The 23,281-nt window shown below is 46.4% G+C and overlaps 1 protein-coding gene and 1 long non-coding RNA gene across 2 annotated transcripts in view; one reads left to right on the top strand and one right to left on the bottom strand.

The window, feature by feature from the left end:
• The window catches only part of msh2 (mutS homolog 2 (E. coli)), a 77,670-nt gene extending 74,580 nt beyond the window's left edge, over positions 1-3,090 (bottom strand). The window contains exons 1-2 of the mRNA XM_041181846.1: positions 2,798-3,090; positions 292-446 (exon numbers count right to left, since the gene is read on the bottom strand). Of these exons, the coding sequence (XP_041037780.1) occupies positions 292-446; positions 2,798-3,011 (369 nt within the window). The 5' untranslated portion in view covers positions 3,012-3,090. The remainder of the gene's footprint in view (positions 1-291; positions 447-2,797) is intronic.
• A 251-nt stretch (positions 3,091-3,341) lies between these two features.
• LOC121275307 overlaps positions 3,342-23,281 on the top strand; it is a 70,059-nt gene continuing 50,119 nt past the window's right edge. Inside the window, exons 1-2 of the long non-coding RNA XR_005942381.1 lie at positions 3,342-3,413; positions 21,620-21,828. This is a non-coding gene — a long non-coding RNA (uncharacterized LOC121275307). The remainder of the gene's footprint in view (positions 3,414-21,619; positions 21,829-23,281) is intronic.

Raw genomic sequence — 23,281 nt, 5'->3', positions numbered from 1 at the left:
TCCACCATTGTCATTCCATAAGCGGGTTTATTGCTTAGAACACAGAACCTTGGAATTCATTTCTTGAACACTTTGATGAATCACCTGTTATTGCTGTAGACATTTCCATGGGTTGCATCCAACACTTGAATATCACGGAAACTCTTTTATCATCTCTTTCACATGATTATAAGAAAAAGCTTGCCACCTGATGGACAATTCCTTTTTTCCCCCACCCTCCATTACAAAGTTATGTATTAAAAACACTCTAGTTTAAGAATGGAAGGTTATAATAATTGAACCAACAATTACCTTGCAGGCCAAGTACCAATCATTCTCCTTTGAGGACTTACTCGCGGCTTTGTTCCGATAAACCTCCACACGATACTGTCGGACCAATAGAAGATCCCTGACCACAGATTCAAAGTTCATTTTACTCAGCACAACACTTTCAATCTTATTGTTTCCTGCAAAAAGAGGGGTAATAATGAGCAATAAACTTTTTCGATTTTTTCTTATTCTCATTTCCACTACCCCCACAACCCCAGCCCCCTGGATTCTGGCTGAGGGATTCCAAAGCCACCAAGCATCCAATAATTCATCCAACTGGTTATTCTTTACATGAACTTAGACAATCAGCACGAGCATGTATCCCACAATGGAAGGAATCCTAGTCATACACAATTCTGTATCCAGCTCTTACTACCATTAAGAGATCATCACCCAGATTGCTTTTGTTCCTCACTACCTTAAGGCATTGAGGTAATGCTAACTGAGATCTATTTAACACAGGCCAGAAATCATTACTGACTACTAACCATAAATGGATCAAAATTTATAAGGAGAAAGTGTTGAATAGACTGTCGGTACTTAAAGTTGATAAGGTACCGGGACTGGACGAGTTGCATCCAAGGGTACTGAAGAAAGTGAGAACAGAAATAACAGGGTCACTGGCCATAATTTTTCAGTCTTCCCTAGACTCAAGGGAGGTGCCAGAGGACTGGAGAATTGGAAACATTGAGCCCAGCAATTATTTAACTTGTGGTGGGCAGGGTTCTAGAAACAATTATTCGGGATAGAATTAGTAGTCTCATGGAAAAATATGGGTTGATAAGGAAGAGCCAGCATGAATTTCTAAAGGGGAAATCGTGTTTAACTAACTTGGAGATTTTTAACGAGGTAACAGAAAGGTTCGATGAGGGTAATGCCGTTGATGTGGTGTACATGAACTTTCAAAAGGCATTTGATACAGTGCCACACAACAGACTTGAGAAAAGTTATTGCTCATGAAATAAAAGGGACAGCAGTAACATGGAAACAAAATTGGCTGAATAGGAAACAGAGTAACAGTCAATGGATATTTTTTGGGCCGGAGGAAGGTTTGTAGTGGAGCTCCCCAAGGGTCAGTATTGATACCCTTGCTTTTCCATATATATATTAATGATCTAGATTTTGGAGTGCAGGGAACAATTTCAAAGTCTGCGGATGATACGAAGCTTGGGAGTGTTGTAAACTGCAAGGAGGACAATGTAGAACTTCAAAGTTGGTGGAGTGGGCAGATGGGTGGTAGATGAAGATCAATGTGGAGAAGTGTGAGGTGATGCAAGAACATGGACAGGACAATATAAAATAAGGGGTAAAATTTTGAAGTGGATGCAGCAACAGAAAGACCTGGGTGGAGATGTGCATAGATCATTGATGGTGGCAGGACAGGTGGAGAGAGCTGTTAATAAAGCATATGGCATCCTGGGCATTATTAACAGGGGCACAGAGTACAAGAGCAAGGAGGTAATGTTGAATTTATATAAGACACTCATTAGACCTCAGCTGAAGAATTGAGTACAGTTATGGACGCCACATTGTAGGAAGGATCTGAACACATTGGAGAGCGTGCAGAAGTGCAAGAATGGTTCCAGGGACGAGAAACTTCAGTTACAAAGATAGATTGAAGAGGTTGGGACTGTTCTCCTTGGAGAGAAGGCGGCTTAGAGATTTGATAGAGATGTTCAAAATCAGGAGGGGGCTAAACAGCTGTTCCCGCTGGTAAAAGGATTAAGAACAAGGCGGCACAGATTCAAAGTAATTTGCAAAAGGAGGAAATGCAATGTGAGAAAACGTTTTCACACGAATGGCTCCGGTCTGGAATGCGTTGCCTGAAGTGTGGTGGAGGCAGGATCAATTGATGCATTCAAGAGGGCATTAGATGAATGTTTGAATAGAAACAATGTGCAGGGGCACAGGGAAAAGGCAGGGCAAAGGTAGGTCACAATGTTCATTTGGAGAACCGGTGCAGACACGATGGGTCGAATGGCCTCCTTCTGTGCCGTTAAAATTCTGTGAAATCCACAGATTTCAAATTTCCATACAGCATGTTAGAATTCACCTACAAACATACACACTAAACATTCCCAGTGCCCTTCTTTAAACTCATTCCCCATCAAACTTTATGGATTAATGCTCCTAAAAGATGTTATATTCAATTTCAGTCACTCCGGTTGCACACAGACTGAATTTGGCGGGCGCGTCAAAAGGGAATATAAAAACCCAGGGCGATTTATGGAGTTGAAGCTTTCCAAATAAAACAAAAAGAAAAGAAAAAACACCCAATGATTGGACCACTGAGACTGCCTAAGTAACCCTTGGAGCGCCAGGCAGCGGCTTGTCCCTACCATGCGACGAATTCCGCCCCCCACCCCCACCCCATCCCCACCCCCTCCCCATCCCCATCCCCATGAGCTGCTCCGGCCAGGACCGGGGCGCACTGCGGCTTCAGAGGGAAGGTTAGGTTCTATCCTCCCCGCCCAGGCCCAGCACCCACCTGATCCCAGAGTCTTGATCACTCCGTTGGTTTTAAAGACCTCCCTGGCGGCGAACAGTGCGTCCTTCCCGTGCACAGTGTAGTAGTCGTTGCGGTCAAAGACGCGGAAGGTGGTGTCAGGCTTCTCAGGCATAGACCTGTAGAAGGCCACGAAAGCGCCGCCATCCTGTCCACTGTCTGCTCCGGACAAGCGGTCCCTGGGCTGCACCGCCATCTCACCAAACTCCGAGGTCACAGGTCAGTCGCGAGAGCGCGGGACAAGGGGGAGGCGGGGCCAGAGTGTGGGCGGAGCCACGTTGTTAATCGCCGCAGCTCGGAACAAGCGGGAGGGGGCGTGGCGGAGCGGGGCAAACGTGTGGGCGGGGCCTGACAGGCAGAAAGGGGCGTGCCAAAATTGAAAGCGTGGCAACAAAGTGTAAGCGGAGGCACAGGTCAGCCGCCGCAGCGCGGAACAACCAAAGAGGGGCTGGGCCAAAGTGTGGGCGGAGCCACGACCAGGGAGCAGGGTCACAGGTCAGGCGCTGCAGCGCGGGAAAACAGCAGGAGGCGGGGCTTCAATGCTCCTATATAGGCCGGGCCCACTGAGAGGCGGCGTCATTCAACAGCTGCTCCTTAGGTGAATTGATTACAGGTTCTTGAGTTCCTCTCATGGGGAATAGTTTTCACTGCACGTCAGCGAGTCCTATAGTTTCATCAATAGTTCCACGATTCTGACTTTTTACGCTACACGGTTGTCCTTTTCAGTCTTTCCTCATATCTCAGTCCTGAGGAACCAACCTTCTGGCACTAGCGTTTCAATCCTTAAAATTAGTCTGGGGGACCAGAATTAGATCTAACTTAAACTGTGATTAAACACATTTCATTACTTGGATGTTGAAAGATTATGGCAGAAATGTGAAGTATTTCTAGAGGGACCATTTCTAAACCCTCAGACACATTTGAGGGATTGAAACTCTTTCAGAAGTGCCAGAAACCAGACTGGAATCAAACGTTCACAAATGTGATGTGAGGATCTACGGGGTCACCTCACTGCATGTCGTCATCATCCTCCACAAATCTAGCAGCTATGAGGGCCTCCCGAGCTTGCCTGCTTCGTCTAGTCAGTGCAAGGGCCTCATCCCCATCATCGTCGCTTCCGAGGACCTCCTCAGACTCATCCCCATCAGCGTCCTTCTCATCAGAGATGTGCAGCTCCTCCTCTTCCTCAGCCAGCTTGTCTCCCTGTTGGAGCGCCAGGTTGTAAATGGTGCAGCAGATGACGATGATGTGTGACACCCTCTGTGGGCTGTATTGCAGGGCTCCATCAGACCAGTCCAGGCACTGGAACCTCATTTTCAACAGCCCGATGGTCTGCTCTACCAAGGTGTGAGCTGCAGCATGAGCCTCGTTATACTGTCATTCTATTGCAGTCTGAGGCTGCCACATGGGTGCCATCAGCCATGGCCTCTGCGGGTAGCCCTTGTCCCCTAGGAGCCATCCCTGCAGCTTCTGTGGACCCTGGAAAACTCCAGGGATTTGTGAACGACTGAGGATGTAGGTATCGTGCACAGTCCCTGGAAACTGCGCACACCTGCAGGATGCGTTTATGGTGGTCGCACACCAGCTGCACATTCAGCAAATGTAAGCCCTTGCGGTTGATGTCCACCATGTGGGAACACATATAGACACATCCTTCCCCACACCCCCATACCCCCACTGCGCCCCCTCCCCAAAAACCTATCCACACAATGGGTCAGGAGGGGAAGGAAATTCCAGACTGAAAGGCAATCCCCTTCCAACCCCCACTTACGTATGAATTTCACTGAGGCTAGCTTGGATTGTGCATCACCATTAACAAACAGAAGGTCGGTGTCAGTTAAATACAACTCCATAGCGCAGTCCCTGTATCCCTCCCCCTTCCCTGGTGACAAGGACATGCAGCCTAGTCTGTCTTTCTCTAGCTTTGCTTCTTAAGCAAAAACGCAAAAAAGGTTTAATAGTTAGCTCTGCTGCTTGGCACTTCTTAATGGTCATTTTTATAATTACCCATTTTTTAAAATGATAAATGTATTGCTTTGACATTGTTGTTTATGTTTTTGTTACGATCCTTGGCTAGACCCCAGGATGTTGGCAGGAGTGGGTGGGGAGTGGGTGGAGGGAGGTGGTGGTGTGGGAGATGGTGTTGAGGATGGAGATCCGGTTAGGGACTAATAACGCTTTGTTTAAAGTAAATAAAGGTTGAGATTCAAGACACCTGCTTTTGGAATAAAACCACAAGATTCCACGAGTTTTGATCAAACTAAAACAATCTTTACTATACAAGTTCAGAAAGATAAAACAATTTACAGTATGTGTCTTATACTCTAACATTTCAGGGTAAGTATGAGGTACATGTGAATTAACAGATGAATTGTGGTCGAACACACCACACTACAGCGTAAATGACAGATACAACCAGGACAGAGTCCATGGATTTATCAAGAATCCACCCAGATGTTAATAAACACCATGTCACACAATCCCGCTGAAACCTCTGTCTCCTGGGGGATTCCCAGCTTCACCTTCAAAGATCTCCCCTTTGAATTCTCTTCAAAAGTCACTCCCAGCTTTAACAATGGCCCACCTCACAGGCTTTCAATCTCGCCTCCTAAGATTCCTTCTCTGTAGATTTCCAAGTACTCTCAAACATCAGCTCACAAGCACACTTTCAGACCTATGGCCATGCCAAGCAGAACACCACTGCTCCGAAGGGGTACCTTACTCTCAACATCCCACGCAGAGAGTCGGTCTGTTAACTGCAGCTCTTTCTTTAATTCAAAGTCTATTTCCTTGCTCCCTTCTTTTAACTTACTTAATAAATTGAATTCAAAACAGTTTTATTCATACCTTAATTTTTTTTTGGAATTCATGCTTAATGTTGTTCCAAACCAGATGTCAGGCAGCTACTGCTGGGTTTCTTACTGAAGGGGATTGGGAGGCTCATAAGAAATCTGATTGCTCTTTGGAGGCCTGGCTAAAGGCGTTATGTTTGCTCCAATAGTAATAGGAAATGTTGGAAATGCTCAAAATGTCTGGCAGCATTTGTGCAGAGAGAAACAGAAGCCAGTGACCCTGCATCAGAACAAGTGCAGATTGTGGACCTGAAGTGTTGACTCAGTTTCTCTCTCCACAGATGCTGCCTGGCTTGCTGAGTATTTCCAGCGTTTTCTGTTTATATTTCAGATTTCCATCATTGGCAATACTTTGCTCTCCTGTTATATGCTCCACACTGGGCATTTAAAATGAAAAAAAATGTTAATCACTCAATGCACACTGTAACAGGAATAGCACATTATTGCAGGTGAATTGTCTGGTGCTAATTTTGGAAGGGTTTTCTGTTTTTAAACTTGGAAGTGAAACCAGGAGTCATGGGCCAATATAATATTTCATTGTTAGTTCCAAGATATTCTCATTTGTACATAGGATTGTTATTTGCAGTGCTTGAGGTTCAAGTCTTTTGGATTTTGCTGTCTGGATACTGCAGAGGCAGCATCAAAGAAGCAGAGCTGGTTGCATAATGTGAATGACCAAGTTGTGTGCGTTTGTCTGACAAAGGTGTGATTGTAAAGTGTTTCGTAATGAAACCCAAGCTTTCAACGGGCTTTATAAATAAAGGCATAAAGTACAAAAGCCAAGAACTTTTGACAAAACTATATAAAACAGTTTGATCCCACTGTGACTATGGTTCCCAATTCTGGGCACCCAGAGGGTATGGAAGGGATTTAAAGTGGAGTGGGGTGGGATAAGGGATGCAGAAACAGAAGAAGCACTGGAGCCCATGATTTCTTTTCCTGGCCCTGGTGCTGGCTGTGACAAGGCCTTTATGACATGTTTAGACATTTCATCAGGAGGAGGACTCAGAGGAGTTTGCTTTCCCTGCTCCTTCCTTGCCTATCACACCCTTCCAGAGATTCACATTCTTCCCGACTCTGATGTTGAAATCTCTGAGGAGGATCAGTCTATTGTCTGCTGGGACTCAGGCTAGGGATTGCTGAACCTCGGTGTAGAATCCTTCCTTGATCTTGTCTGTTGCCTCAAGTGTTGGAGTATATACACCCATGACAGTGGCATGCTGATTCTTTGTTAAGGTGAGCTGGGTAGTCATGCTTTTCCCACAGGGGGAGTCATTGATGTGCCAGAGAAGCTCATTTTTGATGGGAAAGCCTACCCTATGAAAACGTCATTCCTCTTCTGGAAGGCCCTTCCAGAGAAAAGGTGTACCTTCTTCCTTCAGTTGGCCTTCTCCTGCACGGGAGGTCTCGCTTTGGATGGCAGTGTCAATGTCGAGGTACCTGAACCCCTGAGTTATGACGGTGGCGGGGTGCTCAGGACTGTCACTGTTAGGGTTGTCCATGGGAGCCCTGACGTTTCAGGTCCCAAACTTCATTTTAATGAGTGGAAGATGCCTGTGTGTGTTTTTTTTTAACATGGGATGATTGTTACACACTGATTACCACAAGGTCTCGGCAAAGCAGGGCCTTGGTCTAATGGCAAGAGCATTCCAAGACGATTGGGAGCCAGGTTCTGCTGTGAGACATTAGTACGTTCTGTGCACGATCATATGCAGATGCTGTATGAAACCTGCAACCAGGAACAGACTGAAGCTGAACACCCAGTTGAACCAGTTGCCAGACACAAAGTCTGAAGTCTCTCAATCGTTGCAGTTGTGGTGGAAGGGCTATAGACTGACCCAGGATATTTTGTATATTGCAGGAGATCAGTAAGGCAGAGACAGATTTTAGGTCTTACAATATAGCCAGTGTGGTTCAGAGCATAGAAACATAGAAAATAGGAGTAGGCCACTCGGCCCTTCGAGCCTGCTCTGCCATTCATTATAACCAATAGCCTGCTCCCACTTTCTTCCCATATCCTTTGATCCCTTTCGCCCCAAGAACTATATCTAACTCCTTCTTGAAAACATGCAATGTTTTGGCCTCAACTACTTTCTGTGGTAGTGAATTCCACATGTTCACCACTCTCTGGGTGAAGAAATTTCTCTTCATCTCAGTCCTAAATGGTCTACCCCATATCTTCAGTCTGCGTTCTGAATTCCACCCTCATCAGGAACGTCCTTCCTGCATCTACCTGTCTAGTCCTGTTAGAATTTTATAGGTTTCTTTGAGATCCCCCCTCATTCTTCTGAACTCCAGTGAATATAATCCACAATCTCTCCTCATGTCAGTCCCGCCATCCCAAGAATCAGTCTGGTAAACCTTCGCTGCACTCCCTCTATAGCAAGATCATCCTTCCTCAGATAAAGAGACCAAAACTGCACACAATATTCCAGGTGTGGTCTCACCAAGGCCCTGTATAATTGCAGCAAGACATCCCTGCTCCTGTACTCAAATCCTCTGGCTATGAAGGCCAACATACTATTTGCCTTCTTTACCGCCTGCTGCACTTGCATGCTTACCTTCAGCGACTGGTATACGAGGACACCCAGGTCTCGTTGCACATTCCCCACTCTCAATTTATAGCCATTCAGATAATAATCTGCCTTCCTGTTTTTGCTACCAAAATGGATAACCTCATATTTATCCACATTATTCTGCATCTGCCATGCATTTGCCCACTCACTCAGCTTGTCTAAATCACACTGAAGCATCTCTGCATCCTCCTCACAGCTCACCCTCCCACCCAGCTTTGTGTCATCTGCAAATTCGGAGATATTACATTTAGTTCCCTCATCTAAATCATTAATATATATTGTCGATAGCTGGGGTCCCAGCACTGATGCCTGTGGTACCCCACTAGTCACTGCCTGCCATTCAGAAAAAGACCTGTTTATTCCTACTCTTTGTTTCCTGTCTGCCAAACAGTTTTCTATCCAGCTCAATACACTACCCCCAATCCCATGCGCTTTAATTTTACACGCTAATCTCTTATGTGGGACTTTGTCGAAAGTCCAAATAAACCACACCCACTGGCTCCCCCTCATCAACTCTATTAGTTACATCCTTGAAAAATTCCAGTAGATTTGTCAAATATGATTTCCCTTTCATAAACCCGTGCTGACTCTGTCCAATTCTGTCGCTGTTTTCCAAGTGCTCAGCTATTAAATCTTTCATAATGGACTCTAGAATTTTCCCCACTACCGACGTCAGGCTGACTGGTCTATAATTCCTGTTTTCTCTCTACCTCCCTTTTTAAATAGTGGGGTTACATCAGCTGCCATGCAATCTGTAGGAACTGTTCCAGAGTCTATAGAATCCTGGAAGATGACCACCAATGCATCCACTATTTCTAGGGCCACTTCCTTAAGTACTCTGGGATGTAGATTATCAGGTCCTGAGGATTTATCGGCCTTCAATCCCATCAATTTCCCCAACACCATTTCCCTACTAATGCTGATTTCTTTCAGTTCCTCCCTCTCACTAAACCATGTGTTCCCCAACATTTCTGATATGTTATTTGTGCCCTCCTTTGTGAAGACAGAACCAAAGTATGTATTTAGTTGGTCAGCCATTTCTTTGTTCCCCATTATAAATTCCCCTGTTTTAGACTGTAAGGGATCTATATTTGGCTTCACCAATCTTTTTCTTTTCACATACCTATAGAAACTTTTACAGTCAGTTTTTATGTTCCCCACAAGCTTACTCTCGTATTCTATTTTCCCCTTCTTAATCAATCCCTTGGTCCTCCTTTGCTGAATTCTAAACTGCTGCCAATCCTCAGGTCTGTTGTTTTTTCTGTCCAATTTGTATTCCTCTTCCTTGGATCTAACACTACCTGTAATTTCCCATATAAGCCATGTTTTGGCCACCTTTCCTGTTTTGCTTTTGTGTCAGACAGGAATAAACAATTGTTGCAATTCATCCATGTGCTCTTTGAATGTTTGCCATTGCCTATCCACCATCATCTCTTTAAGTAATGTTTCCCAATCCATCATTGCCAACTCACGCCTCATACCATTGTAATTTCCTTTATTAAGATTCAGGAACCTAGTCTCAGAATCAACTACGTCACTCTCCATCTTGATGAAGAATTATCAGAAAATGCAGGAGATGCAGGAGCCCAGGAGTTTGAAGCCAAGCTTGAAAGGTGATGTAGATCTAGTTTTTCTACAGGTTGCAGATCAGGAAAGAAGGAAAAACTGATAGCAGCAGATTCTGGTCAGAAGCAGGGAAGAAGGGAGACAAGCCCGATTGTGGTAACTAATTTTTTAATCATTCATGGGATGTGGGCTTCGCTGGCTGGGCCAGCATTTATTGCCCATCCCTTGTTGCCCTTGAGAAGGTAGTGCTGAGCTGCCTTCTTGAACCATTGCAGTCCATATTGTGTAGATACACCCACAGAGCTGTTAGGAAGGGAGTTCCAGGATTTTGACCCAGCGACAGTGAAGGAACAGCGATATATTTCCAAGTCAGGTTGGTGAGTGACTTGGAGGGGAGCTTCCAGGTAGTGGTGTTCCCATCTATCTGCTGCCCTTGTCCTTCTAGATGGCAGTGGTCGTGGGTTTGGAAGATGCTGTCTAAGGAGCCTTGGTGAATTCCTGTTGTGTGTCTTGTAAATGGTACACACTGCTGCTACTATGCATTGGTGGTGGAGAGAGTGAATTTTTGTGGATGTGGTGCCAATCAAGTGGGCTGCTATGTTCTGCATGATGTCAAGGTTCCTGAGTGTTGTGGGAGCTGCATTCATCCAGGCAAGTGGGAAATATTCCATCACACTCCTGACCTGTGTCTTATAGTTGGTGGAGAGGCTTTGTGGAGTCAGGATGTAAGTTACTCGCTTCATGATCCCTAGCCTCTGACCTGCTCTTGCAGCCACTGTATTTATATGGCCAGTCCAGTGCAGCTCCTGGTCAATGGTAACCCCCAGGATGTTGATTGTGTAGGATTCAGCGATGGAAATGCCATTGAATATCAAGGGAAAATAATTATATTCTCTCTTGTTGGAGATGGTCATTGCCTGGCACTTGTGTGGCCTGAATGTTACTTGCCACTTGTCAGCCCAAGCTTGGATATTGTCCAGGTCTTGCTGCATTTGGACATGGACTACTTCAGTATCTGAGGAATCACGATTGGTGCTGAACATTGTCTAATGATCAACGGACATCCCCACTTCATGATGGTGGGAAGGTCATTTATGAAGCAGCTGAAGATGGTTGGGCCTAGGACCCTGCCCTAAGGAACTCCTGCTGTGATGCCCTGGAACTGAGGTGATTGACCTCCTATAACCACAATCATCTTCCTTTGTACTCAGTATGACTCCAACCAGCGGAGAGTTTTCCCCTTGATTCCCATTGACTCCAGTTTTGCTAGGGCTCATTGATGCCACAGTCGGTCAAATGCTGCCTTGAAGTCAAGGCCAGTCACTCTCACCTCACATCTGTTGTTTGTCTCTTTTGTCAATGTATGAACCAAGGCTGTAATGAAGTCAGGAGCTGAGCGACCCTGCCAGAATCTAAACTGAGCATCAGTGAGCAGGTTATTGCTAAGCTAGTGCTGCTTGAAAGCATTGTTGATGACTCCTTCCATCACCTTAATGATGATCAAGAGTTGAATTATGGGATGGTACTTGACCAGGTTGGATTTGTCCTGCTTTGTGTGTACAGGACACACCTGGACAATTTGCCACATTGCCGGGTAGGTGCCAGTGTTGTAGCTGTACTGGAACAGCTTGGCTAGGGGCGCGGCAAGCCCGAGAGCAAAAATCTTGAGCACTATTGCCAGAATATTGTCTAGGCTTATAGCCTTTGCAGTATCCAGTGCCTTCAGCCAGATTGATATCACGTAGAGTGAATCAAATTGGCTGAAGACTGGCATCTGTGGTGCTTGGGACCTCTGGAAGATGCCAAGATGGATCATTCACTCTTCTGGCTGAAGATTGTTGCAAATACTTCAGCCTTATCTTTTGCACTGCTGGCTGGGCTCCCCCATCATTGAGATGGGGATGTATGTGCAGCCTCCTCCAGTGAGTTGTTTAATTATCCACCACGTTTTACGACTGCATATGGCAGGACTACAGAGCTTAGATCTGATCCATTGGCTGTGGAACCGCTTAGCTCTGTCTATCACTTGCTGCTTATGCTGTTTGGCATGCAAGTAGTCCTGTGTTGCAACTTCACCAGGTTGACACCTCATTTTTAGGTATACCTGGTTCTGCTCCTGGCATGCCCTCCTGCATTCTTCATTGAACCGGTGTTGATCCCCTGGCTTGCTGGTAATGGTAAACTGGGGGATACGCTGGGCCATATAGTTACAGATTGTGTTCAAGTACAATTCTGCTGCTGCTGATGGCCCACAGTGCCTCATGGTTGCCCGGGCTTAAGTTGCTAGATCTGTTCGAAATCCATCCCACTTAGCAGAGTGGTAATGCTAATGATGGAGGGTATACTCAATGTGAAGATGGAACTTCGTCTCCACAAGGACTGTGAGGAGTGACCACTCCTGCCAATACTGTCATGGACAGATGCATCTGCGGCAGACGGCTTGGTGAGGGCTCGGTCAAGTATGTTTTTCCCTCTTGTTGGTTCCCTCACCACCTGCCACAGACCCAGTCTAGCAGCTATGTCTTTTAGGACTCGGCCAGCTCAGTCTGTAGTGGTGCAACCAAGCCACTCTTGGTGATGGACTTTGAAGTCCCTCACCCAGAGTACATTCTGCGCTCTTGCCAACCTCTGTGCTTCTTCCAAGTGGTGTTCAACATGGAGGGGTACTGATTCATCAGCTGAGGGGGGGATGATACGTGGTAATCAGCAGGAGGCTTCCTTGCCCATATTTGACCTGGTACCATGAGACTTCATGAGGTTCGGAATCGATGTTGAGGATTCATAGGGCAACTCCATCCTTACTGTATACCACTGTGCCGCCACCTCTGCTTGGTCTGTCCTGCCGGTAGGACAGAACATACCCAGGGTTGGTGATGGTACATTATCTGTAAAGTACGATTCCATGAGTATGACTGTGTCAGGCTGTTACTTGACTAATCTGTGAGACAGCTCTCCCAATTTTGGCACAAGCCCTCAGATGTTAGTAAGGAAAACTTTGCAGTGTTGACATGGCTGAGTTTGCCATTGTTGTTTCTGGTGCCTAGGTCAATACCAGGAGGTCCATCTGGTTTCATTCCTTAGTGACATTTTTTAGCAGTTTGATACAACTGAGTAGCTTGCTGGGTCATTTTAGACGGTATTTAAGAGTCAACCACATTGCTGTGGGTCTGGAGTCACATGTAGGCTAGGTCAGGTAAGCGTGGCAAATTTCCATCCCTAAAGGACATTAGTGAACTAGATGGGTTTTTATGAAATACAACATGGTTTCATGGTCATCATTAGACTTTTAATTCTAGATACTTAATGAATTCAAATTCCACCATCTGCTGTGGTGGGATTCAAACCCAGGTCCCCAGAGCATTACTCTGGGTCTCTGGATTACTAGGCCAGTGACAATACCACAATGCCAGCCCATCCCCCAATTATTCTAATTGTAATAAATTGTGTTTAAAGTTATGGTATTGTCGGTTAGCTCGGCCAAGTGCTCATCCTAGGTACGTGGGAACAAATGGACGCACCCATGTGTCCTACTCGAGCACATCCGCGGGAAGTGCCATTGGCTGCAGAAGCTTAACTCCAGATTTTGAAACTTGAGCAGCAGCTGGAGTCATTGCGGTGCATCCCACAAGGCAGAGAACTATGTGGATAGTATGTTTACGGAGGTAGTCACGATGCAGGTTAGGACCATGCAGGCAAAGAGGTAATGGGTGCCCACCAGGCACTTTAAGGGAACCAGGCAGGTAGTGCATGAGTCCCCTGAGTCTTATCTTGCTTGCTAATGGGTTTTCCATTTTGGATACTGGTGAGGGTGATTATTCCTCATGGGAGTACAGCCAGAGCCAAGTCTGTGGCACCACGGGTGGCTCAGCAGCACAGGAAGGGAGGAGAAAGAGCGCAAGAACAATAAGGGACTCGATGTTCAGGGGATCAGACAGGCATTTCTGCGGCTGTAAATGTGACTCCAGAATAGTGTGTTGCCTCGCTGGTGCCAGGGTCAAGGATGTCACGAATCAGCTGCAGGACATTCTTCTGGGAGAGGGTGAACAGCCAGATGTCATGGTCCACGTTGATACCAATGACATAGGTAGGAAGAGGGATGAGGTCTGAAAGCAGACTTGCGGGAGTTAGGAAGGAAATTAAAAAGCAGGACCTCAAAAGCAGTAATCTCAGGATTACTCCCAGTCCCACATGCTGGTGAGCATAGGAATAGGAAAACTGAGTGATTGAACACGTGGCTGGAGAATTGGTGTAGGAGGGAGGGCATCAGATTCCTGAGACATTTGGGACCAGTTCTGGGACAAGTCGGACCTGTACAAGATAGATGGGTTACACTTTAACAGATCCGGAACTAATACCCTCACAGGGAGATTTATAGTGCTGTTAGAGAGGGATTAAACTAGCTTGTCAGGGGGGTGGGAACCTGAGGGGTAGCTCAAGTTGGAAGGAAGTAGAAAAGTCGCATGTAAAATCAGAAAGCAGGTGAAATAAGGACAAGCATCAACTAGACTTAGGAATTTTCCGCCCCTGTTAGCATTGGGCAGGTGTAGGGTGGACAATATGGCAAGAAGGCCAAAAATTGGTTTTAAACCATTGTGAAACCAGTTTGCAATCGTCCGCTCCGCCCATTAGTGGCCTTCCAACATTGGGAACCTAATTTCAATGCATTCGTATGTCATCATCTTACCTGCCCACTGGAGTCATCCCGCCATGTCAAATTTACTGCCCACATCGGCGGGAAAACATGCCGACCCAGAACACGTCTCAGCAAGTGTGTGGTACAGAAGTCAGGACTTACTGTTAGGGCCACACTCACATAGCGGACATCCAAGGCTCAGAAGATGCTGGAGCCCAACAGCTCCCGGATCCTGGAGGAACACATGTATTGCATGCTGAATAGATTCTGATGGACTTGGCTCTGCCGCGAAGCAGCTCCCGCAAGGTGGGAGGTCTTTGTTGATGTCTGGGGTCTGCTTTGGAACATCAGTGTCTTGCCCATGAGCTGCTATGGAGGATTGTCAGGGGAGGTGGGGGGAGAGGAAGATCCAACAGTGATTGGGAGAGGAAAGTGTACCGGGATGGGTAAGGTTGGGAGGGGGAACGAAGATGTTGGGGGAGGGGGGGTGAGTTTGTGGGGGGGGAAACATAGGTGTCATGGCGGAGGGGGGGAAATGAAGTCGGGAAAGGGGAGGGAGTAAGGAAGGAGGAGGGTGTAATGGAGGAGAGTGCGTCAACTGGGGAGGTAGGTGTAAGGGGGTAGGAAGGTGTAAAGGAAGGACTTCGGAGGGGGAAAGGAGTCCAGTGGGAGGAAGGAGTTTGGATGGGGAAAGGTGTCCATAGGAAGGAAGGAGTTTGAAGGGGGAGGGAGTCTAGGGGGGAGAAAGGAGTTCTGAGGGGGTAAGAAGACCAGGTGAGGAAGGAGTCCGTGGGGCAGAAGGGGGTAAGGGTGGATGAGGGAGTAAGTGGTGGGGATGTCCAGGTGAACATGCAAGGGAGAGGTCTGTAGAGTCAATGACTGGCTCCTGGGGAGCAAACTGAGGGTGGGTGTGGTAAGAGGGAATGTGAGAATGAGAGGGGGCAGAGGGAACCAGAAGACTGGGAGGATGAGGGTTCGACGGTAGCGGTAAAAAGGACAGCGAGGGTGGTTGGTGGGGCGTCAGAGGCAGACACTGACCCTGGGGTGGGAAGGAGGAGGCCAATGTGATTGGGGCTGGGATTCCCGGGAAGGTAGGGAACGTGCACGTTCACCTGGATATCCCCAAAAGACAAGGGTTCGGGTTGGTAGGTGATGGTGGGGAGGTGGAAGGTGATGCCAGTGGAATCAACAGTGATGGGGGAAAGGACATGGGTGACTGGGGGAGGGGAAAGGACAGGGGAATGGGGCAGAAACTTAAGAACTACCATTTTTCTCAAATTGAAAGTGAGGAGCCTCGTGGGTAGTGCATGGGAGTGTGATCAGTTGGTGGGCGGAGAGTGGGGCACATGTGGAGTTTTGATATAATTTAATTTGAGACAGAAGCAGCCTATTAAAAAAAGACAACCATCATTGAATTGTTGGGACTGTGTGGAGAAGACATGGGAACAGTTTACCTAATGCATCCTAGCCAGAGGAGAAATTGTAAGCAAGGAACAACAAGGTTATTGTATCAGAACTAGCAAGTTACTGAGTCACATGGCAACACGATGACCAAAAACCACATAGACACAGTAGAGGTTACAGTGAGTTTTTAAAAAAAGTTCCACTACAGTCCTTTATTCCATTTCAGTTCAGTACAGCCAAAACGGAACTCCTACTTTGCCTATTTTGGTAAGCAGAATTTTTCCAGCCCTATCATTGCAACATTGATCTGCAGTTCAGCAACGCTGGAAAAGGTGTTTAATTGACTAATAATAATTGAAATAATAGCAGCCTCTTTCTTTTTCTCTCCACTTCCCCAGTACCTCGTGACCACCCACAAGAATTGCTCTTCTCAGGTGTTTCCTGCTCTATGGTGGAAAACCCAGACCTTTGCTCAGCTCCTGCACACACCAATATCCCTGAAGGAGGAACTCAATGGAATTTGCAATGTCAAGCTTATGTCCTCCTCATTGTCAGAGCAGGATATGTTGATGGTACACCTGACAGCGAGTCTCACAAAAACAATGTGGAAACCTGGAATAAAAACAGAATCTGCTGGAACGACTCGGCTGGTCAGGTGGAGAGAGAAACAGAACTAACGTTTCAGATTGATGACCCTGCACAGACCATGAAAAACATAGCAATGTAACAGCTTTTAAGTAAGAAAAGGGGTGGGAAAAGAGGGAGTGGGGGGAAGAACAAAAGGGGGGTATGTTTTTGGATGGAAGTCAGGAGAGATTGACAAACACGATGGTGGTACAAGGCAAAGGACATGGTAAAGAAACAAAAGATAGGTTTAGAGGAGGTGGAAATGGGAATAGCAGAATCATCAACAACAGCTGCTAATTGAAAAAAAAGGGCAGAGGTTATGGTCTGAAATTGTTGAACTCAATGTTGAGTCTGAAAGGATGTAGTGTACCTAATCAAACGATGTTGTTCCTTGATCTTATGTTGAGCTTCATTAAAACATTGCAGGAGGCCGGGGATTAGAGGTCAGAGTGAGAGTGGGATGAAGAATTAAAATGCTAAGTGGCCAGAATCTTGGTGCCACGTTTGCTGAATGAAGGCTTTCTACAAAGTCACCTAATCTGCTTTTGATCTCCCCAGTGTCTTCCCAGTTGTGTCCCCATCATAAGGAGTGAATACAGTATACTAAATTGGAAGAAGTACAAGTAAATGGCTGTTTTACCTGGAAAGAATGTTTGGGGCCCTAGATGGTGGGACAGGAGGAGGGAAAAGGGCAGATTATATCCTGTGCTTGCATGTGAAAGCAAGGGAGTGGTGAGGCTGATAGATGAGTGGAGCATGTTATCACGGAGGGAATGGTCTCTTTGATGCTGAAAGGTGAGCAGGGAAAGATCTGTTTTGTGATGGCTTCACACTGGATGTCACAAATGGTGGAGGCTGATATGTTGAATGTGAAAGATGGGGACATGAGGACCTCTATTGTGGTACTGGGAGGAGGGGATGGGGTGAGAACAGAAATGTCAGGAATGTGGCAGACACAGTGAGAGCCCTGTAATCCTCAGTGGAGGGGAATCCTAGATAGAGAAACAATGAATATAGTGGAAGTGCTGGTATGGAAGATGGCATCATCAGAACAGGACCAGTACAGTCATCAATTGACCAGAAAAAGAGGTGAGTAATAGAACCTGAACAGGACTGGAACAAAGAATATTCCAGTCCACATATCCCACAAAAAGGAACAGCACCCATATGAGTTCCCATAGCAACACCTTTTACTGAGAGGGAGTGAGTGGAGTCAAAGGAGAAATTGTTCAATGTGAGAACAGGTTCAGCCGGGCAGAAGAGGGTGGTTGAGGATGGGAATTGGTTGGGCCTCCCATCAAGGAACAAGCAGACAGCACTTTGGAGGGGATGGAAGCATATGTGGGATTGGCTGTCCATGGTGAAAAGGAGATGTTTAGGGCTGGGAAACTGGAAACTTTTAAATTAGCAGAGCACACTGGGAGGAGTCATGGATGTAGGTGGGAAAAGCCTGTTCAAGGGTAAAAAAATAAAGTTCAGATAGGGAGAAGTCAGTTCTATGGGTCAAGGACAGCAGGTGCATATAATCTATAGTAAGAGAAGAAAATGTTGGAAACAGACAGATCTGCCAACACATGAAAGGAGAAATGAAAAGCCACACTCTAAGTGTTTCCAGGATTTCTTGTTCATATCTCAGATTCCATATATTTGTAGTTTTCACTTCTCCCTTTTCCTTGTTCAGATGTACAAAAATATTTTCCCCACGCCTTATCTAACTTTCAGCAATAATAACAACTAATATTTATATGGCGCCTTTAACTTAATAAGGGAGATATTAGGTCAGATGACCAAAAGCTTGGTCAAAGAGGGAGGTTTTAAGGAGTGTCTCAAATAAGGAAAGTGAGGTGGAGGGGTGGAGATGTGTAGGGAGGAAATTCCACAGCATAGGACCTAGGCACCTGAAGACATGGCCATCAATGGTAGAGCAATTAAAATTGGGGTTGCTCAAGGGGCCAGAATTTGATGAGCACATATCTTAAAGAGTGTTGTGGGGCTCCAGGAGATTTCAGAGGTAGGGAAGGAGAGGGTTTGAAAACAAGATTGACAATTTTGAAACCAAGACTTTGTTTGACTGGGAACCAATATAAGTCAGTGAGGACAGCGGTGATAGGTGAATGGGACTTGGTGCGAGTTAAGACACGAGTAGCAAAGTTTTGGATGACCTCACAAGTTTACGGAATGGAGAATGTGGGAGACCAGCCAGGAGCGCATTGGAACACTCAAGCCTTGAGGTAATGAAGGCCTGGATTAAGCAGCAGAAGAGCTGACACGGGCAAAGTTGGGCAATGTTACAAAGGTGGAGAAGCTCTGAAGAAGGGTCATACGGACTCAAAATGTTAACTCTGTTTCTCACTCCACTGATGCTGCTAGACCTGCTGAGTTTTTCCAGTATTTTCTGTTTTTGTTTCAGATTTCCAGCATCCGCAGTATTTTGCTTCTACAGATGTGGAGATGGGCCGCTTTTGTGATGGGGCGAATATGTGGTCGGAAGCTCATCTTGGCATGATCATGTCTGATAATCATTTGAAACTCCTTTTATTGCTTCACTGTTGTGATCTTTGTGTGTCCAATGTGCACCTCTTCTCAAGTTTTTTAAAAAAACTTATTTGCAGCCCATTTAGTTCCTCTGTCTGACAAAAGTCAACATTTCTAGTTCATGAGTTCTACCTTTTAGTCTCTCCCCTTCCCCCCCTCCCCGCTTTTGCTTTTTTCATCCTATTCAGGTGTTAATTTAGCTTTCAGCTTCTTGTTCAGATGATGTGTCCACACACAAGGGCCTGAATTTTATGTGCAATTTTGAGGTCAGCAGGCGTGCACAGGAGTTGGAGTCACACACTCTTGACAATTAAAGGGCCGATTAAGGCCATTAAAAAGCCTGTTGACCGAGATTTTACATTGCCCGCTTGATTTTGCGCTCATTGCACGGGCAAAACAGGCAGGCAAGCAGCACATTTTTATCAAATTGCTATCCAAGGGCGGGATAAAATGGGTCCAGAGCATTGCCATTGCGAGTAGTGAGGAACTTAAGAGATAGTTTGCTGCTGGTTGCTTTGTGAAACTTGACAGCTTTATCTCTGTTTTTAGTTTCAGTCTTTGCATTGCTAGCCTTCATTTCAGGACTCATTGGTGTCTCCAAGGCCTCTGGAGGATTTATACCATGTGGACCCTTCGGCTCACCAGTCAGCTTTCTCTTCCTCCGGTAATGGGGGATTGTCTACTCAACTGGTGGGACCTCCTCTGAGGAGGAAGAAAGGGGCAGAAGGGAGAGGAGGCCAGGTGTCCACAGGCAGCATCTAAAGGAGCGACCTGTGGGAGGAGAGACACAGGCACTGGGGGGGGGGGGGTTCAAGGCCAGCAGAGGGTCCAAGATGGCCTCAGAAGAGGCCACTATCCTGCTGCCAGAGTTTATAGGCGGCAATGCAGCTACCTCGACATGTCAGAGGTTCAATGCCAAAAGAGGCTCCGCCTCTCCAGGGAAACTGTGACCTCCATTTGTCAGATGATTGGGCCAGAGATCACCTCCAACTGTGTGGATTGCCACCCCATGACTGTGGCTCTAAGTGTCACAGTGGCACCTCTCCCCCCCCCCACCACTTGCTGGCAGCGGCATTGGAGGCAGCATGCTGACTCAGTGTCATGTCAGCTCTGGTGACTGGCAGTCATCCTCTGGCCAGCAGTGCCTGTGCGGTCATCACCTGAGGGGGGTGCGTCCAGCGTCATGCTGGGCATTCCTCAGTCACGACGGCCTCACTAGATGGCACAGTCACTGGCAGAGGGGCAGAGGAGCTGCTGCCACCATTCGGAGCACCAAGAGGAGACCACAGAGACAGCACAAAGCTCATCCACCAACGTGAAGTCGGACTGGACCTCCCTGCTCGCCATTGGTGGAAGGGCACCTGGCAGAGATACTAGGTGCCTCCCTTCATCTCTCACACTGGCAAGTCATTGCCTGTGTGAGGGCTTGCAGGTCCGAGTGCAACCCCAAAGAGCCTTGATTCTGTTCCTGGAGCAGCTTCTTTGAGAGTCACCACTCTCTCAATGAAGGAGGCATTGCGCTAGGTGCTTATGCTCCACATGGACCCCTCCATGACGGAAACCATGGTATGCAAACCCTCAGGAATCTTCCCCAGATCCTCCCATGCATCCCACTGGATAACCAGCATCTGCCACCTAATAGACGACTCCAGAGTCTCATCATCTGCCTTGGACTCAACATGATCCTGGTCTCCAGCAGTCCTCTGACTGCCAGCACCCTGAGCACTCTCTGCCTCCACCAGCTCCTCCTGCGAGCGTGCCGTGCCCTCCCCACTGTGCACTGACTTTGTAGCCGACAATCTAATGACCACTTGAGGTGCTTGTATCTGTGCTGGTGCCTAGTGCAGAGAGGGATTGTGATATAGATGCATCTGACGGGCACTGGTCCTCTGGTATCAAGCGGGGGTCCTGCAAGCATTATTTTGGATGGAGATTCTAGGGGAGGAAAACAACATGTCAATCGTATCAGGCATCACACTATCACTATGCATGCTAGGCAGGCTGGTGAGACAATGGAGATCTGCATCATGGTGCCATCGTCTTTCAGTGAACAATGGGGACTAAAGGTTTGCGGTTTCCATTTCAGATGAGATAACACAATGTATACACACTGACTCTCTCGCATCTGTGCACTGCACTCTTATCTTCTTCAGAAACCCCTGCCTCTGCATGACCAGTGGACTGTGCTGAGCATTGGCACTCCCTCTCCAGGGCATCCATCTCATACCTCATCAGAATCATCAGGTTTGGGGGGCCTCCGCCTGTCCTTGACCTCTCAAATGTGTTAAGGCTTCTCTTCTGAAAGGACAAATGCATTGATTAGTCCACTCTCAACTTGCAGTGCCATTGCAGCCTGGCCAATCCCACCTGAGGAACAACTTGCAGGACAAATCCAAGTTGTGGTCTTTAGTAACCTGATGTGTGATATACGTTTAAGACAAATGTTGTCATGTAAGATCACATGATCCTGATATCCAATAGCAGAGTAGCACTGGCTACCACTGTAGTCTGTAGTCTTGAGTTAAGAGTTTGAAGACAGAGATTTGAGTTGTAAGCACACAAGTGTAGCTGCTGAGTTCCTTTTGTAAATAAGCAATGTGTTTCTTGTAAGAATGGTCTGCTGATCTTCTGTCTTGGTACCAACTTGCTCACCCCGAAACTTTTGGCCTCAACAAACCAGGGCACTGGATCCAACAAACTGGCCACAAGAGTGAAAAAGCAAGAAAATGATGATGAGGTACGAGATGGATGCCCTGGAGAGGGAGTGCCGATGCCCAGCACGGTCCACTGGTCATGCAGAGGCAGGGGTTTCTGATGAAGGTAAGAGTGCAGTGCACAGATGAGAGAGACTTGCACAGTAGTTATAAGTAAAGAAAAAATTTCCTTCTTGATCATCGAAGTAATCCCCTCAGAGCATGCCGCAATTTGGAAGAGTGTAGCCTTTTGATCCAACCTTGGACGACTGGTTGCACGAGACTGAATGTCTCGTGTTCTTCTTCCATGTGAATGACATTGCAAAGCAAGAGGCGCAATCCTTTTGTCCATGTGTGGGAGTAAAACATATGGATTGATTCAGAATCTGTTAGCGCCCTGTGCTCCAGATTTGAAAAGTTTTGATGACTAAGTGAACCTCAAAGAATCATTGAGATAAAAACAAAAAAACTGCAGATGCTGGAAATCCAAAACAAAAACAGAATTACCTGGAAAAACTCAGGACTGGCAGCATCGGCGAAGAAGAAAAGAGTTGACGTTTCGAATCCTCATGACCCTTCAACAGAACTCGAGTTCCTGCTGAGTTTTTCCAGGTAATTCTGTTTTTGTTCTCAAAGAATCATTACCAGCCGATGCCGGTGACGAAGCAATGGTCCAAATTTAAGTCAAGGAATAGAGTTGCAGGGGAGACGTGCTCATTATGTGGCAAGTTTGAAACAACTAACTAAATATTGCAAGTTTGGTACATCTATCAATGATATGCTTAAGAGATTGTTCGGTGTGCGGTATAAATGAAGATGTGATTTGGAAGAGATTACTATCAAACAAATTTAAATTTTCAGAAGGCATTGGAAGGTGCAGTGCAAGACTGGAAAACCATATGAGCGCAAAATGGTACCGTCCTCCACGTTGGACAGTGAGCCTTAGCCAAAAAGAACACAAGTGCAAAGCTTTACTCAAGCAGGAAGCAGCCACTGCTAGCTGACATTAAGAGATAACTTAGCTGCAAAAACATGGCATAATGGTAACTGGGGTGGAAGCAGACAACCTTGTAATGAATCACAGCTTAAACAGATCAAATGTTTTTCTGTCATTGAAACGGACACCCCATGAGACATTGTAAAGACATCAGGCAGACTTTCGGACAAAAGCAAAAGCCCAATGAGATTAACAACATTGAAAAGCCTGAAGTAATTGATTCAGATATTTACTCGTTATATAAATTTAAAGGTGGGAAGAACAGAACCTATGTAACCATGGGAATGAATGAGAGGCCTACCAGAATGGAGGTGGGTACTGGTGCAGCTACTATGATGATAGGTGAGCATACTTTTAAATACCCAAATCATGGAGAATGTAAACTAGTTTTAGAAGAAACTGATGCCAAAATGAAAACTTATGTAGAAGGCAGACAAGTCAGGGGCATTTGTAAAGCCACAGTACACTAGAGGTCAAACAGTGAGATTACCCTTAATGGTAGTAGCAGGCAAAGGACTTTGTCTTCAGTCAAAACTGGCTGAAACAAATCAAATTAGAATGGACTGAAATCTTCCCCCTGAGA

Source organism: Carcharodon carcharias, chromosome 2 (genome assembly GCF_017639515.1).
Source record: "Carcharodon carcharias isolate sCarCar2 chromosome 2, sCarCar2.pri, whole genome shotgun sequence".
NCBI classification, from domain to species: Eukaryota; Metazoa; Chordata; class Chondrichthyes; order Lamniformes; family Lamnidae; genus Carcharodon; species Carcharodon carcharias.
This window is presented reverse-complemented; position numbering and strand designations above follow the sequence as displayed.